Source organism: Pteronotus mesoamericanus, unplaced genomic scaffold, assembly GCF_021234165.1.
Source record: "Pteronotus mesoamericanus isolate MK-2021 breed Mesoamerican mustached bat unplaced genomic scaffold, CSHL_Meso_final contig_20, whole genome shotgun sequence".
Classification (NCBI taxonomy): Eukaryota; Metazoa; Chordata; class Mammalia; order Chiroptera; family Mormoopidae; genus Pteronotus; species Pteronotus mesoamericanus.
Genome location: NW_026555085.1, coordinates 50,889,223 through 50,907,721, shown reverse-complemented (window position 1 = coordinate 50,907,721; position 18,499 = coordinate 50,889,223). Strand labels below are relative to the sequence as shown.

At 33.6% G+C, this 18,499-nt stretch overlaps 1 protein-coding gene across 4 annotated transcripts in view; it reads left to right on the top strand.

Annotated features, from left to right (window-relative positions):
* The window catches only part of EPHA7 (EPH receptor A7), a 165,044-nt gene that overhangs the window by 57,214 nt on the left and 89,331 nt on the right, over positions 1-18,499 (top strand). For all 4 annotated transcript variants that reach the window (XM_054569728.1, XM_054569727.1, XM_054569725.1 and 1 more), the window contains exons 4-5: positions 4,103-4,258; positions 5,105-5,440. In XM_054569728.1, coding sequence (XP_054425703.1) covers positions 4,103-4,258; positions 5,105-5,440 — 492 coding nt within the window. The remainder of the gene's footprint in view (positions 1-4,102; positions 4,259-5,104; positions 5,441-18,499) is intronic.

Genomic DNA, 18,499 nt, shown 5'->3' with positions numbered 1-18,499 from the left:
GCGTTTACTTTTGAACATATATGGTGCAAGAAATTTTATGTAACAAATAATTTAAAAATACAAGCACAGATACAAACTATTTCAGGCACTACCTATGTATAATGCACATCCTTATTTTTCCCTCATTTGGGCAAAAGTGCACATTATGCATGGCAAAATACGATATGTGTTTGACTCTCAGATATGTCACTTCACCCCAGTTTCTGTCACTGATTATTTTATTCAGGCTATTTCATGTAGATATTTAACCTAAAATTTTAATTCTAAGAGCATCTGTTGCTTTCTTCCCAAACCTTTTAACCACCCTATTGCTCACTGTTACTGTAAGAGACACAGCTTATGTTGTTGCATGTTCTTAACACCATAGCTTTAAAGATTTTGTACAGCAGTCCCCACTGACTATGAGGGATATGTTCCAAGACCTCCAGTAGATGCTCAAAACCAAGGATAGTACCAAACACTACATATACTGTTTTTTTCTTATACGTACGTACCTATAATAAAGTTGAATTTATAAATTAGGCACAGTAGATTAACAATAATAACTAATAATAAAATATAACAACTATATTTGTACTGGAATAAAAGTTTGTGACTGTGGATTTTCTCTCTCAAAATCCTGTTGTGCTATCCTCATCCTTATCTTGTGGTGATGTGAGATGATACAATAATGAGATGAAGTGAGGTGAATGAAGTAGGCACTGTGACACTGGTTAGGCTACTTTTGACCTCCTGACAAAACATCAAAAGGAGGATCACCTGCTCCGGGTGACCCTGGATCATGGAGCCATGCCAGGTGACTGTGGTAACAGAAATTGCAGAAAGCAAAACCACAGAAAAAGGAGGGGCTCTTGCACTTCTCATTAATAATTCTAAATTAATAGTTTCCTTAAAGGTTACGTCAAAACTGTCTTGTTACAAGTTATTATTTTCAGTATTAATTGAACTGAAACAAAATATTACTTCAAAGAAAAAAAGTTAAGACTTTTATGACCACATTTTTCCAGTATTACTCCTATCATTATCTATTTAATAATAGCCATGCATGTACTCCATAATTTTGCAGGCATCGCCTGTGCCAAAATTCACAGTGAAATTGAGAAAAGCTATTTAACGACTCTTCTGCAAGGTATGCCAGGATATTGCTTCATAGTTTTCTAAATTAAAACAGTAGTTTTAAATTAGTAAAGAGATATAGTGAAAGACAATAGGGACACACTGAAAATTAATTTTTAGGGTTGCTAAAGCCTTTGAGAGCCATTGGATAAGTGTCGTCCTTTGGCTCACTCAGCAGTCAGCACTGGTAGAATAGCATATGATTGAGTATCAGTAGTCCTGTATTCTAAATCCATTTTAACCTAGACAAGTGGAATTATTTGATGAACTGAGGTTACTTTTCCTTCAAATCTGTTTTCCCATCTGTTAAAGTGGTAACAGAATTTAATGTAATTTGGAAGTTGAATGATAAGGATTTTAAATTTCTCTGCATTAGGTACCATATATATTCCACAAATCATGTATGTTGAGCAAAAAGTGTACCTCCTTGTTTGTGAGAAAAATGGGAATAAGCTTTAGTTAGGGGCTTTTGTTTGCAATGGGAGAATCAGTATTCTTGAGGGAATCCACCAGGTAGTCTGCTGCCTAGTAATTCCAGAAGACTTACCTAAGTGGGCGTTGCAGCTTGTTGCTGTCATGCGCCCCATCTCCCTGTTTCCTAATCCCCTCTCCCTGTAAAATACAAGTACGTGCATAAGGTCATCAAAGACTCTCAACATAAGCCTCTGCCCTTTCTCCATCTCTTTCTCTTCTTCTCATCTCTCTGTGTTGTCTCTTTTTTCTTTTTTAATTCGCTGGGTCTTAATGTTATTAAGCAGCAGGTCGTGAAGAAAGCGTTGCCCTCTCTGATTTATGGTTGTCATATCTGAACATTGAATTACAGATAATACTTAGAGCAAGAAACAGTGGATACTTAAAGAAAGGAGTTTCCATTCTGAGAAAGCCATGCTAAATTCTTTATTCTCACAGTTCACCATTCTTATGTTTTTTTCCACCTGAAAAGTAATTTTATTTTAGTTTAACTTTTAACTTGTCAGTTGCTTCTTTTCTTGAACAGCTTTAGCTTCTGTTTGATACTTAGCTACACTCATATTGGAAACTTATTAAAAGCTACTTAGAGATTCCACTTGGAAGTTTTAACCATACAACTAAGATGTTTTGAATAAAAGCCTATCCATATATATGCCAAATAAACTTTAGGAACTCTTATTACCTCTTATTTTACAGAAATTCACTCTCTATCCTGATGTCGATTGATTAAGGGCCAGAAAGCTAACTTCCTTAAATGAGGCAAAATTTTAAAAGTTTTCAATCTACCACTGTAAATAAGAATCTTTCTTTCAAATACAAAACCAATTCACCATTCTTTTATGTGGCAAGATCACATCTGTAGAAACATTTTTGTGTTATATTTTTTGTTATATTATTTGGTAATGAATCTCATTGTTTTCTTTGTGCCTTAGGTTTGTAGTAATTGCTACTGAGACCATGTGAAGATACATTAAGCTTTTTTGCTTAATATGTTATGAGTGTTTCCTCTGTATGAACTGAGGAAACCAACTAAAGGGAGACTGGCTTCTGAGGGCAGCAGTTTATTGGATATTTGCAAAGAGATGATTGTAGTTCTGTTTCCATATCTAACATGTGTCTATCACAATATATCTTTAAATTTAGTTTCTAAATTATACAAAATGTCTGTCTTATAAATGTAAAACAGTTTTATTTTCTAGAAACTCAGAATATAATTTTGAGCTCTCAGTGTATCAGGATTATGCATTAAATATTCAGTTCAGTATGTGAACAAAAGTAGAGAATGAGTCAACTTTTATTCTGGAGAATATACCTTCTCGATAAGATTATTTTTCCCACCAAAGAGTGAAAATGTGAATAAGTTATTGGATAATGCCCAAGGCAGGAACATTAAATAAACTTGAATATAATAAATTAAAATTTATAATTTAATTTATATTAACTATTCACTCATCTCTATAGATATGATTTATTAATTTCTATAAAATTTGAAGGTCACTAAAACTTAAATAGATACTCATTTAAAAATATGAAGGACAATAAAATTTAATATATTCAATGTATAATACCGTCGATTAGTAAAAAATTGTTGTAATGATAAAAATTTAGTTTGCTTAATTTTAATTGAAAATATATAAAATACCCAGTGATAGTTAATAGTTCAAGGTTACTTGATTTAATAACAAACAAGATATAATTGGGTAAAAACAACCTCCCTAGGCGGTGACAGAGATGTTCTCTGTATCTATCTCTCTCTGTTTGTTGCTGAGAGCAGTGGCTGTGTTAGTGTGACTAGACCCTAAGTCTCAGCAGAGGAGAAACAGCTCTCGTCTGTTGCCTGTTTCCAGTTGATGGCTTTCTCCTTAGTTCCGGTGGAATAGCTTTCTCCTATTTATGGGATTTCATTATTTTTATTAACAAGGAAGTTCACTTAGTGGAAAGCAACTTGCCTTTTAAGTTAAATTGGTTGAAATTATATTTTGAAATTTGCTGAAAATTTGAAGGAATACATTTCTATTATTTTTCAGATGAAATTTTTTACACCATTATTTCCAGTAGGTGATTAAAATTATTTATATATTTTTCACTTTAAATCACATTAACACTTAAAGTTACAGCTCTATTTGATGAAGAAATGAAGAAGTTACATAACTTCTAAGTGTGTTACTGCAGTTCAACACACAAGTTAATTGTGTAAAATCAAAGTTACCCTTAATTAAATATCTTAAAATTTTTGTCTAAATAAATTATGCTTGTGTTGAGTTTTGGGCTATGGACTCTGAACTGATGCCAACTGTAGGTACAAGTTTGCGGTATAACTTGGTTTTTATTATTTTTGTCTTAAAATGTAATATTATGACTTGGGTTGATACATACTAAAACAAAAATTTAATCATAAAGAACTTGTTTTTCAAAAATCATATTTCATATATTATCCTTTGCCAAATATTACTAAAGTTTTTAAAAGTTCTGTTTGCTCTCATGTTTCTATTTTCACTTTCTTTTGCATACCCAGCTTGTGGCCGGGGGTTCTACAAATCTTCCTCTCAAGATCTTCAGTGCTCTCGTTGCCCAACACACAGTTTTTCTGATAAAGAAGGCTCTTCAAGATGTGACTGTGAGGATGGATATTATAGGGCTCCATCTGACCCACCATATGTTGCATGCACAAGTAAGTCCATAATAGTAAAGTTAAAAAAGACTTTCAGACCACTCCTTCTCATTTGTACTATTGTGACATCGTTGAGATAGGCATACAATTGGTGAATACAGTCTTAGTTATTATTAATTATGTAGAATTTAGCCTCTAAGGCTAAACAATAATGTAAAATACATTTTACTTCAACGTCAATGTAATTTTTATGTCTGTGAAATCAAGATTAGTTTTAGTATTTTTCACATGTATTTTATAGGAATCATAAAACAGAAAAATTATTTGAGTCTTACATGTGTATGAAATGCGATTAAAAAGTAATGGCTTCTGAATTAAAATTCCATTACTAAATAGAGCAAATCTCACATCTTGGTGCTTCAATTAATGAATGTTTGAGAGACCCAAATCCAAACCAAATTCCAGACAGTCTTATAAATCATTCTTAAGCACATTAAAATGAATAGATGTAGTCTCTGTTTTATGGTTAAAAGGAAAACTATTTTTTAAACAACTGCACAACTGTTTTTTGTTGTTTTTTTTAAAGAAAATTAACTTCTTTTTTAATTGCTTGGAAGTAAAGTAGCTAAAGACCATGGCAAAAGTACAAAGACAGTTGTTATCCTGTTTTCATTTTGACATATTAAATGGAAAATAAATAAAGCCTCTTGCCAAGTGAATTCAAGGAGGCTTTTATATGGCTTCTCTAGGAAAGGTAATGAAATGTTTATGTGAAAGAAAGCATTTCAGCTAGTTTTCTATATGGTAATTGAGCCACTAGCTTCATGCTGACATGGTCCTTTTGTTCATTTTGTTTGCCTTTTTTCTATTCTTGTTTATTTGTTTATTTATTTTTGGTTTCCCAAGGGCCTCCATCTGCACCACAGAACCTCATTTTCAACATCAACCAGACCACAGTAAGTTTGGAATGGAGTCCTCCTGCGGACAACGGAGGAAGAAACGATGTGACCTACAGAATACTGTGTAAGCGGTGCAGTTGGGAGCAGGGGGAATGTGTTCCCTGTGGGAGTAACATTGGATACATGCCCCAGCAGACTGGATTAGAGGATAACTTTGTCACTGTCATGGACCTGCTAGCCCACGCTAATTATACTTTTGAAGTTGAAGCTGTAAATGGAGTTTCTGACTTAAGCCGATCCCAGAGGCTCTTTGCAGCTGTCAGTATCACCACTGGTCAAGCAGGTATGTTTTTTTGTTTGCCTTTACTAAGTGAATAATGTCTCCACATAAGTGAGGTGTCTCGCTTGAATATTTAGTTAACTTGGCTACACAGAACTCAATTATTCCAGCTTGTTGATTATTCACACCTTTAACTTTTCTTTGTTATTTCTCCTGTTGCCTGTTAAACCATTACTAGACTCATTAATATCACCTCCAGAGATCTGGCAGGAGAAATAAAAGGGATAAATTGTAAACCGGTTAAGACTGCTCTAAGACAAGAAAGTCTGTTGAAAGATCTAGAGGAGGAGAGTGTTCGTATTGGATAAAATGAAATGAAGACTATTTCTTGCATTTTTACCTTTTTGTGTGCCCTGCGCTCATGATCAAAATGTACATGATAATTAGGAATAATGAAAGAGTTGGCTGCACTGTCTGTCTCACATAGTGTTAACCCATTTTTTACCAGATAGAATGTGATATTTATAATAAAACAACATAAGGCAAGTCTGCATTGAATTTTGCGTAAGGGAATTTTAAGTTCATCAGTAGATTTGTGGTGATAGTAAGGTTTATAATATTGAAATAAGTACTTAAGAGATTTCATGACGATTTCATCAGAAATAAATTAGGAAATAAAATAATCATGATTGTGAACTTTGTAGTTTAGCCTAAAAGCAGTTTTCACTTATTTTCTAAACTTATATCTGAAATGCCATATTTAGTCTTTCTTTGCTCTGCCAAGTATGTCTTGGAAAGTACAAATTGGGAAGGAAGTTTTATAAATCGAAAACTTTATATACCTTCAGAAAAATCTTATTACTGAAGGAAGCTTCAGAAATTGAGGACCTTCTCAATCTTTTGAAAACTCTTGCTGCTGAAGGAAGATGCCATGTAGTAGATGTAGCCAGGTGCTTTATCATCTCCATCAATAAAAGTGTACCTGCACTGGGGTCCTGAGTTATGTGAGCAGCCCGATAAGCTCCTAATAAGGTCTTCTTGATCTTTGGCCGACTGTCTAAAGCCAGAATTATCCCAAATTCCTGTACATAGACTAATGTATTCTTCATTTCCTATGCCCATTTTACCAAAATGTTACTTATTTAAATTATATCTGCAGAACGAAACCTATGCATCTGGTGTCCTGCTCACCAATTTGAACGGAGTAGTAGGTTCTTATTACAGAGCTTTCTTTTTGCTATATAAAAGGCTATTGCAAATCAGATCTCCCGTGTGAAAGCAGAAATCTGGTAGTAAAACAACAGAGGGACTTTTAAATCTTCAAACATGGGACAGAATAAATAACTGATTTAACTGATACTTGGATTGATATATTTTATTTACACTTACCCTATTTACTAGTCTTTTAAAATGCTGTAGTCATTACATATTTTGTGTTGCTATATATTTAAATTTGTTATCGTAACTCTATAGTGAGTATTTTTAAGACACCTTAGGTTCATGATTGTGACATTAGTGCTATCTTTGGCATCATTAATAGGACTCTGAGGTCCACTAATTTAGAATTAACTGCTTTATTCCTGCCAATATCAAGTATAAAAAGGGACATTTTAAGTTTTTTAATGCAACATAAAGATGCTGAACTGATACCACAAGTAGAGTTCGCCAAATAAGTTGCCTTTGGAATAGGTTTTTTTGCTCTTTAAATGTCGTTTAATGTTTCAAGTTTATGTTACACCAGCTAAATGGGTCAGAGATTTTCCATCAATTTTCAAATCAAATATCTCACAGTGGTTAGGTAAAGTGGCTTTGGGCATTGATTTTCTTTTGGTTAAGAGCAAACTAGATTTGGTTTTGGGGGGAGGAGGTAATTTAAATGTGCAAATATTAAATTGTGATAGTTGCACAACTCTGTAAATATACTAAAAAGTGATGAATTGTACACTTAAAATGAGTGAATTTATGGTATGTAAAGTATACCCAAATAAAGCTATTAAACTTTTTATGAAGAACAAATATAATAAAGTTCAAAAGCAAACTAGGTTTACACTTTTATATTGAAATACTAAAGGTACAATTGCCTAGTCTCTACCACATCTCAAATACTGAAACCCCATGAATTTTCACTGTTACACTGTTCACTGTTAGCTTTCTCTTTTAGCATTTTCTACTTACAAAAAGAAAATGTATTTAAAAATGGCAACAAGCTCTGGCGATTTTAAAAGTTTTAATTCATTCTTAACAGAGAAAATTGAGAATATGTTAGTGACTATTGTTTTATTCAATTTTTATAACCAGATCCACCCCCCTACCACCACCACCCACTTGCATCACCAATATTTTTGCTCTTTTTAAGGGAGGAATGATTGAAACTTTGTCTGTGTTCATGACTGTCATGGAAACCTGCAGTGATCCTTGACATTCTCATTCTCCATTAGCCAAACAGCATCTCCTCCCACCTAGTTTATGCTTCAGTCACTTCAATAATCAATTCAAAGGAGGATCTCTGGTTTTATTATCCTCCTCATCAGCAATCCACTGACACCTAGTATGAACACAGAATCTGGATACCAGGGGTTAAGGATACAGAGCAACAATGGAATATAGGCAGCTAGTGTTCGAAAGCAGTGTATGCACGCTGTAATTCCTTTTCTATTAAGTTTGGAGTTTGAAACTCAGGACCCTCCATACCAATATTTTTGGAAGTGGAAATATACTAAAGACCTTCTGTCCTTTGTTCAGGGCAGTAGTAGAGTTTTTGGAGTTAAAGGATATATGCTCCAGCCCCAGTCCTGACACTTATGAGGTATGTGTTCATGGATGAATCACTAAAGTTCTTCATGAGTGGAATGGGGATAAAATAATATCTAGCGTCCTGTATTCTGTTAAATGAGACAATATTAGAGAAAACTTAAAAACTCTTTATTACTGCAAAAATATTATTTCAGTGAGTAGCAGGATGAATGCTGATTAGTCCTCTTTTTATTGAATTTATTGGTGTGGCATTGGTTAACAGAATTATATAATGCAGGTTTCAGGTGCACAATTCTGCAACACATCATTTGTACATTGTATAATTCCTTTTTTATTTAATTCTTTGCATACATGTCAAGGTAAAATATTCTAAAATCTCCATCTATTGCAATGTGGGGGGAAATAACGGAGGCCGAGATAGCTTTGGGCAGTATGGGCATTTTAATGATGTTAATATTTCCTATCCATGATTATGGTTATGCTCCTGCTTATTTGTGTCTTCTTTAATTTCTCTCTTCAGTGTCTTATAATTTCCAAGTACAGGTCTTTTACATCTTTGGTTAAATTTAGTCCTAGGTATTTTATTTTATTTTTTGTGCAGTTGTAAATGGGATTATTTTCTTAGTTTCCCTTTCTGAAATTTCACTATTGAGGTATAAAAGCACACTAACACAGTTCTTTCTACATACTTGCTATACAACACATTATTAATGCCATGGGGGATAGTACTCATGCAAAAGAAAAGTTAAATGACTTTCCAAGAGGGAAAGCATTGAGATATAACTAGAAAGGCATATGACTAGAAAGGGTTTGATATTCTATGACATAATTACTTAATTTTGGACAAGTTATGTTATGTCTTTGAACTTGAATTTTCTTCTGAAATGGCATCATACTACTTGACTCCTTATAGGCTTTTAGCTATGATTTTATTGTCCTTCAAGAAACTGTGAAAATAACTCTGTATTCTTAATTCGACTAATTTCCTTTATGTTTTCAAGTGCCCAGATCTTATTTCACTGTTAAAATTAAGATTTGCTTCAGTATTGCCTTTGCTTAGATTTCTATAATGTTTGTGTAAAGCACTGAATGAAATATAAGTATAGAGTTATGTAACGTACATAGTCAAAATTACTTAAAAACAAGACAGTGCCAGAAGTTGTGTCTATATTTGTCAGAATATCACTACTCATATTTATTAATGTTACTCAACTGACAATTTTTCTCATAAATTAGCTCAGATCATGTTTTCAATGATTTAAAATTGTAGTCCAAGTTATAATAAAATAAATTAACTCCATTTAAGTTTATATGTTTTGATATTTCTTAGGAATGTACAAACTTGATTTATATTTTTAAGGGATTTGATGTTATGAAAAATTATATTACTTGAAAGCATTTACTGATTATTTTGAAAAATGTAGCAGCCTTATAAAGGGAAAAAAATATAAATGCAAGAAAAGCCAACACTACCACCACCAACAAAAATATTTTATAGAAATAGCTTTAGTGCTGTTAAAACATATGTACATAGTCACACTTATGCAGTCTGCAACAGAAAGATCAACTGAATGAGATTCATTTAACAGTAAGCCATTCAAAATATACATTTTTGTTTGTTTCTAGTTATTTTATAAACCTGATGTACCTGAAAGGCAGAACAAGTTCAGTCATGCTAATTCATGCCAAAGGGCATGATATTTTAGAAAATTATTTGCTTTGCTTAGCAAGTAGTTTTAAATTATTTTAGTGAATTTTATTTCTTTAATATTTAAGTATTTTTGTGATGCCATTAATTTAAAATTATGCATGTAGATACATTTACAGTTTTTCTTTAATGGTCATCAGTAACTAAAACATGAAAGAGGACACCCAAAAAGCCACAATTTATTTATAAAAAATTATTTATTCTTACATGTTTAAACTTCAGTCACCTTTAAAGTACTCTACATTTGATGCACTACACTTATCAAGATGTTTTTCCCATGCTCAAAACAGTTTTGAACTCAATTTTGATGCTTCTGCTGTTTTTTGTTTGTTTGTTTGTTTTACCTCTTCCACATGGCAAAACATTTTCCTTCAAAGACTTTTCATCTGGGAAAGCAAATAAAATTCACTTGGGGCCATATTGGATGAATAGGGAGGGTGGGGCATGGATGTTATGCTGTTTTTGGTTAAAAATTATTGAATACTCAGCATGCATGGTATGGGAAGGTGTGCTCCTAAATCACCCATCATGAAATCATGGGCAAATGCATTGAAAAAAACTTCAAAAAATAAGTCACTGAAGCTGAACAAAGCTTCTCACAGCAGTGCAGCTGGTACACTGATACCGATGGGTTCCTAAGCCTGTACTACCAGGGCCCCACTCTCTAAAAGATAATTTCATTTTTTGGCGGGTATCCCCTCGTATATAATGAGGACTTTTTAATACTCTTAATAAATTTTTTATATGGGAAATGCAGCCATGTTGGCATTAATACTGACAAGTACAACTTACTGAGTGCTTATTATGGGCTGGTCACTTTATATGCCTACACAGTATATTTACATTCCAACTTACAATGGGCTTTTAGGAAAAAGTATGTCTTTGTGTGATACAGCCTTACAGTAAGTATCTCATACATTTTCTTATAACATTCTCCACGTATTATTTGGGAAATGTTTGTCTTTCCTATTAGACACTGCTTTCTTACAATGTCTTCACATTGTCTTCACAATGTCTTCACATTGTAAGAAAACAGTGACATCTTAATCTTACTCTCTAGCCCCTGTAACATATTGGGCTCAGTAAATTCTGTTGAACAACTTTAAAAATTCTTTATATAATGTTGTAATATGAAAAGAAACTTTTTGAGAATATCAAGATGAATATGTAAAGGGTTAGTTTAATTTAAATTCAATATAATTTTATCTGAATTGTTCAATGAATACATAGGATAATGATTTCAAATAGAAAAATTTTGTGATTTGGTCTTGAAACTATAGATATATTTAAAATCTTAAAATGAGTTTTCAGTCATAGCCTGGTATTTAAGTAGAGGTTTAGGACAAAAGCTTAAAGTAATCCTATTATAAAATATTAAGATATTAATAACCTTTAATTTTGAAAACTTAGAATATTCATATTTTGAAAATCTGAAAATAGAGTTAATTTCTATCTTTTTATATGACATTGGATTAGTAGAAGCATGAGTGGAAACCAAAAACTTTTTTTAATTTATTTTTTTAATTTTCAAATACAGTTGTCTCCATTTTCCCACCACCACTTTCCCCTGCCCCACCCACCCCCACCTCCCACCCTCAGTCCTTCCCCACTTTGGCTTTGTCCCTGGGTCCTTTATACATGTTCCTTGATTTGACCCCTCCCCTTCTTTTCCCTATTACCCCCCTTCCTCCTCTCCTCTCATTACTGTCAGTTTGTTTTTTCTTTCAATGTTGCTGGTTATATTTTCCTTGCTTGTTTGTTTTGTTGATTAAGTTCCACTTATAAGTGAGATTGCATGGTGTTTGTCTTTCACCCCCTGGGTTATTTCACTTAGCATAATGCTCTCCTGTTCTATCCATGCTGTCACAAAGGGTAGTAGCTCTTTCTTTCTTTCTGCTGCAGAGTATTCCACTTTGTAAATGTACCATCGTTTTTTGATACACTAATTTATCGATGGGCACTTAGATTGCTTTCAATACTTGACAAATTTTGGTAAACCAAAATTTGATCTTTTTCATTAGTGCTCAGGACTACTGTTTTAAAAACATAGTATCAACTTTTCATACATTATTTTAATTTTTTTCTGTTTAGTAGTTTTTTTTTAGTGCTTCTGACTATAGTATATAGCAGTTCTGTGATTTTTCTTAATTCAAATATATGTTAAAAAAATGCCCCTAAACAACCTGTGTTCTCATCCCCACACCTTCATCTTCATCTCACTTCTGTGTTCTTCAGTCCTTGTATCTTTGTGAGCTGTCAAATTCACCCTTTAATGAGGTGAATTAAAGGTAGAGGGAGTTGGAGAAGCTGACCTTTATGTTGTTCAATGAAAGGACTCTGTAGATATTTGAAAGAAACGTAGTAATAGGTGTTTTAAGTAGCCTCTCATATTTTCAACTTAATACATCTTAATCTTTTCTTGAATTTTTGATCTTAGAATTGCTATTTTGTAGATAATACTTGAGATCTGCAAAGATCTTAAATCTGTTCATTAGTGTAGTTTTAATATTCCTGTGAACTGAATTTTGCCCCCCTACCACAAATATCATATTAAAGCCCTAACCCCCAACTGTATTTGAACATAGAGGCCATAAGGAGATAATTAAGGTTAAATGAAGCTAAAAGTTTGAGGCCCTGATCCAATAGGCTTAGTGTCCATATAAGGAGAGATACCAGAGACTTTACATTCTCATTTGCTACAAAATAAGTTACGAGTTTTGTCCCTAGGAGTTTTCAAACTTGAGCAAGTTTGTCATATTCTTGACAATGTTAAACTAGAACTTTCTACATGTTTAAGAAGTGAGTACTGTTTCAGGATTCCTAATGAAAAAGTGTTTATAATTTGATGTTTTGGAGATTTAAATTTATAACTTGTTAAATTTAAGCTTCCTCTAAATAGGCTGTTTGAAAATATGTGACTACCATTAGTATCATAACCTGGAATAGTCCATAATGATGGAATTATGTAAAGTAATTCTTATTATATATCTGTTGTTCTTAATAGGAGATCCTTCATTTTGCTGTCAGTTTATCGAGTAGAGATTGAAGCAAATTAAAAGTGCATCCACTAGAATATTATTGATTAAAAAAATAGCCACTTTACTTTTAAAGTCAAGAGGTTTATTCAGTTAAGACATAGAAAATATATTTTAACTGAAATATGACTAACCAGACCACCTACTTTTTACTTTTAGGAGAAAAATGTACAAAACAAAAAATAACATGGACTTAAGAACAATATGCATTTTTTCATTGTAGCCCCCTGGGTCAATATCTGAGTTGTGTCCAGAGGTATCCAGCCATGTACTGTGAAAAATAGAGACATTTATTGAAGATGATACAAGATACCAGAGACATTGTACATAGGACAATGATGCCTCAGTCCCCTTCAAAATAAGCACCCTGGGACCTCACACAGTTCTCCCAATCACCATCAGCTGCCCTGTTATATTTTCCTGCACCTCATTGATAGTCTGCAATCTCTTCCCTTTCAGAAATGATTTTAGTTTTGGGAAAAGCCGGAAGTCACAGGGTGCCAAATCTGGGCTGTAATGGGGCTGAGTCACCTGGATGATTTGATAGTCTGCCAAAAAACTTTGCATAAGACGTGATGCATGAGCAGGTGCTTTGTAATGATGAAGCTGCCATTCACCAGTTGCCCGTAGCTGTGGCCTGCTGAATCATCCAAATAGTTTCCACAGAGGAATTCACGCTTAAGGCAAAATTTGATGCAGATTTGTTGCTCTACTTGCTCAATCAATTTGAATGTAATGGCCACACAGTACGCATGCTCACTCAATGGCATTTACTACCCCCACTGACTAGCAGTGAAGTCATCATTGTTCAGGCATGTGCATTCCAGTCCAGCCTCCTTGCCTGCCAGGTTACATGGATGCAGCGCAAAGCATTCTCATTATATTAACAATGGCTGGACTTTTCCAGACAGGTCTCATGTTTTGAATTCAGTCTCTTTTTCTAGAGGTGGTAAACGAATAATAAAAGAGCAAAATATATAATATGGTGTCACATTACTGTATTAAGAATGTAAACTCACCCAATTGTGAAATATTTTAATATGAATCAAATCAAAAGGTGAATGAATTTTCCTTAGTTTAACAATACTGGTAACCTAATTCACTTAGTTTTGTTTCACAGTACAAAAAGGTTTTTATCTGTGAGTTGTTTGCTTAGTTCCTATAAAGCAAACTATTGTAACCATTTCCCCATAGTATTATTAAAGAAATGGCGTTGATTTTCTTTTTTTTTCTGAAACACAGTTTCAGAAGAAATTTCATTTAATAGTCAGAAATCAAGAAGCTACATTTCAGAGAATGAAAAGCCAGTGGATGGTAATTTCATACATTTTTTCTATATAAACAAGTAAACTTAATGTGAGTTGATGATAATGATAATGATGACAATGATGACGATGATGATGATAAAAACTTGGGCCCATAAATTTGAAGCACATATTAGGTCCCCCCCACCTAGTCCTCTGTCCTACACACTGCTACACTCAACTATACTGGGTTAAGCCATGGATAAACTGAGGGACCGAGCTTTGAGAAAGGTGGGTGATAATTTTAAATTGACAAGCATTTATTTGTTCTTCTGTTTTTAGTACCAGTGTTACGAGTGTAAATGTTGATTATTTTATTTCTTGCTTCAATGGTAATGAATTGAAGCAAATTTGATTCAGACAAGCAATCTGGTGGAATAATGCAGAGTTACCCAGAAAAACATCTGTACTAATCAACCAATGCAGTAAATTAGAGCTACAAGGAAAAGACATTGATCCAAAAGGATCATTAACCATTTTAACCAACTGATCTAAGTAATAAGGTAAAGGAGAGAAACACTATCAAGGTCTTGCTTTCCACATCTGTCTGATACTACAGCTGAAGCCTGATTGATACTTGTTTCTACTTCAATTGTTTTATGACTTGGGCTCCCTTTGTACTACCGCAAGTAAGAAAAAAGGATCAGTTAAGTGGTAAAAACCCAGGAAAAATTATCCATATTTCCTGCACTCCATTTACAAAGAGGTCAGTCACAAAAGGAGGATAATTGCTGCCACCCAACAAAATTAATTAGGGTGAAAGAGTGGATGATGCATGTTCTGTGGGGAAGTGTGTGGCGGAGACATACATACGGCTTGCCTTGTGTGAGACACAGGGCTAGGGAAGGAAATCTGTAGCATAGCTTTAATGCCCACAGTTCTTAATTAGCCATAGCATGTTGACATCAGATAATTAGTGTCTTTTAATAATATTTGATCATGAACTTCAGCATGTGGAAAAATGCACATCATCGTCTGAGCATAGCATTCATAATGGCAATCATATATGATAATAAATGCCAAGATATGGTTAAGCCTTTTCGTTATTGAATAGTTTATTCAGGTGGTGCTAATACTCTTAAACATAACACCCTCACCCTCTGTTACATCAGGCTGTAATGTGATCTGATGTATTTATGTGTATAGACATGTATATACTTTTTATTTTAAATTCATACATTTTATGAGTGCATATATATTCCTAAGAGAATGGATGTTAGGATGGTAGTGGAAACCAAATGTTCTTCTGAGAATCATAGCCCTCTCTGCATGGTGAGTTAATGAATGGCCTTTCTTGGGAAGAAGAGATGGAAGTATAATTAAAAAGTTTGAGAGAGAAGTTGTGAGGACACCAAGAGTTAGGAGGTGACAGAATGTGAAAAACATGATGAAGACCAAAATGGAGTGGCAAGGACAGTTGGATAGATCTGTGACAGGAACAGAAAGATGGGAAATTTCCTGAATGAGTTGATTATAGAATCAAATGTTACAGGAGGTCGGTAGAATGAAGACAAAAGAAAGTCCATTAAGTTTGACAATTTTGAACTCTGAGAGACAATTCTGATAGCTTGGGGTAGGAAATGTTATAATCAAATTTTTTCATGGTTGAAAACAAAGCCTAACACTATGGCATATGTGGTATAAGTGCTCAATGTTGGCTGAATTGAATTGTAATAGATGACTTTTTATGCTGATTTCATACAACATTTATCAGACTGGCAAAGACTAAGACAGAGAATGAGTCTGAAAAAAATTACTGCCGTTTTTCTTTTCTAATACATTGTCATAACCTCATTTTCTCCTTGTTCTGACATCTCATCCTATTTTCTTTCCTCATATCCCTGACATCACTACCAACCCAAATTTAGCCTCACATAAATTTCATTGTTGAGAACCTGATAATCTCGAAAGTAGAGGTCATAAAAGAAAGCTGTTAATTGTATAAACTATGCATTTATAACAATGTCTCCTCTATTACATTTATTATTCTTAATATTAAATATTGCTATATATTCAAATGGATTGTTATACACATTAAATCTGTTATTATATTTAGTGTATACATTATACACACACACACACACACACACACACACGTGTGCTTTTGGTTTTCATATTTCTTTCTCCCAGACATTTTAAATTATGTCCCATATCATGTGCTCCCTTACTAAAAAGTAGGAGATCCACCTAAAAGTTTAGAAGCTTTATTCTTGCTGTTTATATTATGTTAATACAGCATAGCCTTTATCTTTTCTTCTTTCTTTATAGTCACATTTCCTTTACTTTAAAAATTACATAAACAATGAACAGAAAGCCATGATGACGTTTCAATAAACCTTGGATATTAATATGATTTGTAAGGCACTTCTGGTGCACCTGCTTCATTAAATACTGGTGTTACCTTTGAAGAGACACTAACTGGCCGCCTTTAGAATGCTGTCTGACTACTTTGATGTTTCATTATTTTCTTCAGTCCAGGGATGAAATGGATGAATGGATCTTAATTACAGTGTCCTGGTGACTGTGTTTTAGACCATTTTTCTGGATAAGCATCAGATAATCTGACAAATCATGAACAGTTTACTTTATAGTTTGGTTCAGATTAAGTTACTAACTGGAACCTGCAGGGAACATAAAGAGCAATGTGTGCTGATAAAATGCATTGGGTATTTACCATGTCTGTTTTCAATTTTAATCAGTAACCTTTAGGAATGGAGAACTATAAACAGATGATTTTCTGAGAGATGTATACCTATACATTTACCTCTAGCACTTCAAACACAAACGGGCCCCATGTATCAAATTTACATACCTAAAATCTAATTGTCTGTTCCCTGAAGAGTTTTCACAATGTGGAAAGAGCTTCCCTGCAAATTTTATTTTTATTTACAGCAATGTTAGAAATATTCGTGAGAATTAGGTAACAACATTTGTAATGAGCCCTTTAATTGCCTATAGGTAATAATGCAACATGGGTTTTATTTATTTTGATTGTCTTTTAATTTGAAGGATTTTTATTTGATACTGGGGTGAGTGATTTACCAAGGGCAATTTGACTTCATATTTTTTTCAGTTTAAATAAAAATGTAAATTTTTGGAAAAAGTACATGATTATTGTAGAGTTCGTAATAGTATATTAATATTTATGTTATTATTTAAAGATTTCTGTTGAACAGAAGTATTTCAACTTTTATGCTAAGGTTATTATTTTATGCTGACAGTAAGTGCCATTTTTTGTTTATTCCATAAACCATCCATCGATGGCATGGTTTTCCTGTTCAGAGTTAAGCTTGTCCTTACAGACAAGAAAACTGTTATGCATTTCCTTTATACAGGTCACTCAAAGCAAAATTTGTTCATTAGTTAGAGCATGCAAATTAGTAGCATGTAAAACCATACTTTTCAATAAGTTCAATATCATTTAACTGGACATTTTGTTTCATCTTTCTACTCTTGGGTGTGCAGTAAACACAGCTAAGAGAACCCAAGGTGGAAATTTGATTTAGTATCCCCCTGGGGAACTGAAGTTATCCTGCTGTTGTTACAAAACAGTGTTTTTTAAAAAGTATTCTTAGACTATAACTGTATTGACTGTAAAGAATTAATGGCACATCCAGGAAGACTTTTTTTAATAATGATGATGTAAAATATTTTCTACCACCTGGTTTATCTAATTTAGAACTATATTTTGATTACCCTACCATGTCTTTCATCTGCAAGAATTACACCCTAGGGACTAGTCAACTAGTCAATTTATTAATTCATCACTTGTTCTTTTATTATTGCAATCCCTGTTATAGTATGAACAGAGTGATATTTTCTCCTGAAAGCTGCCAACCAACTGGTTCCAGTCTAGCTGACTTTTTTTTGGGGGGGATTTATTTATTTGTTTTATAGAGAGGGTAAAGGAGGGAGAAAGCGAGGGAAAGGAACAGCAGTGTGCAAGAGATAACATCAGTCCGTTGCCTCTCTCCCATGCCCCCAACTGGAGACCTGGCCTGAGAACCCTGACCTTTCAGTTCACAGGCCAGCACTCAATCCATTGAGCCACACTAGCCAGGGTGTGATGTTTGTAACTATGATCCCAATGGTTTTTCTATTGGCTTCTGTTTCCAGTAGGTTATATTACAATCTACCTATTTGTCTTACAGTATCATGATGAGAATAGGGCAGCAAGAGTGAATTCCATGCCTGCATTTACGGAGTTTTATAAAAAGGAAAGACTTGCTTCAAGTTAACCTGTAGGCTTTTGTAAAGTGCCTTTTGATTTATCTGTCACCTGATCCATCAGCAATGAATAATTTTCATGGAAGGTGCACTT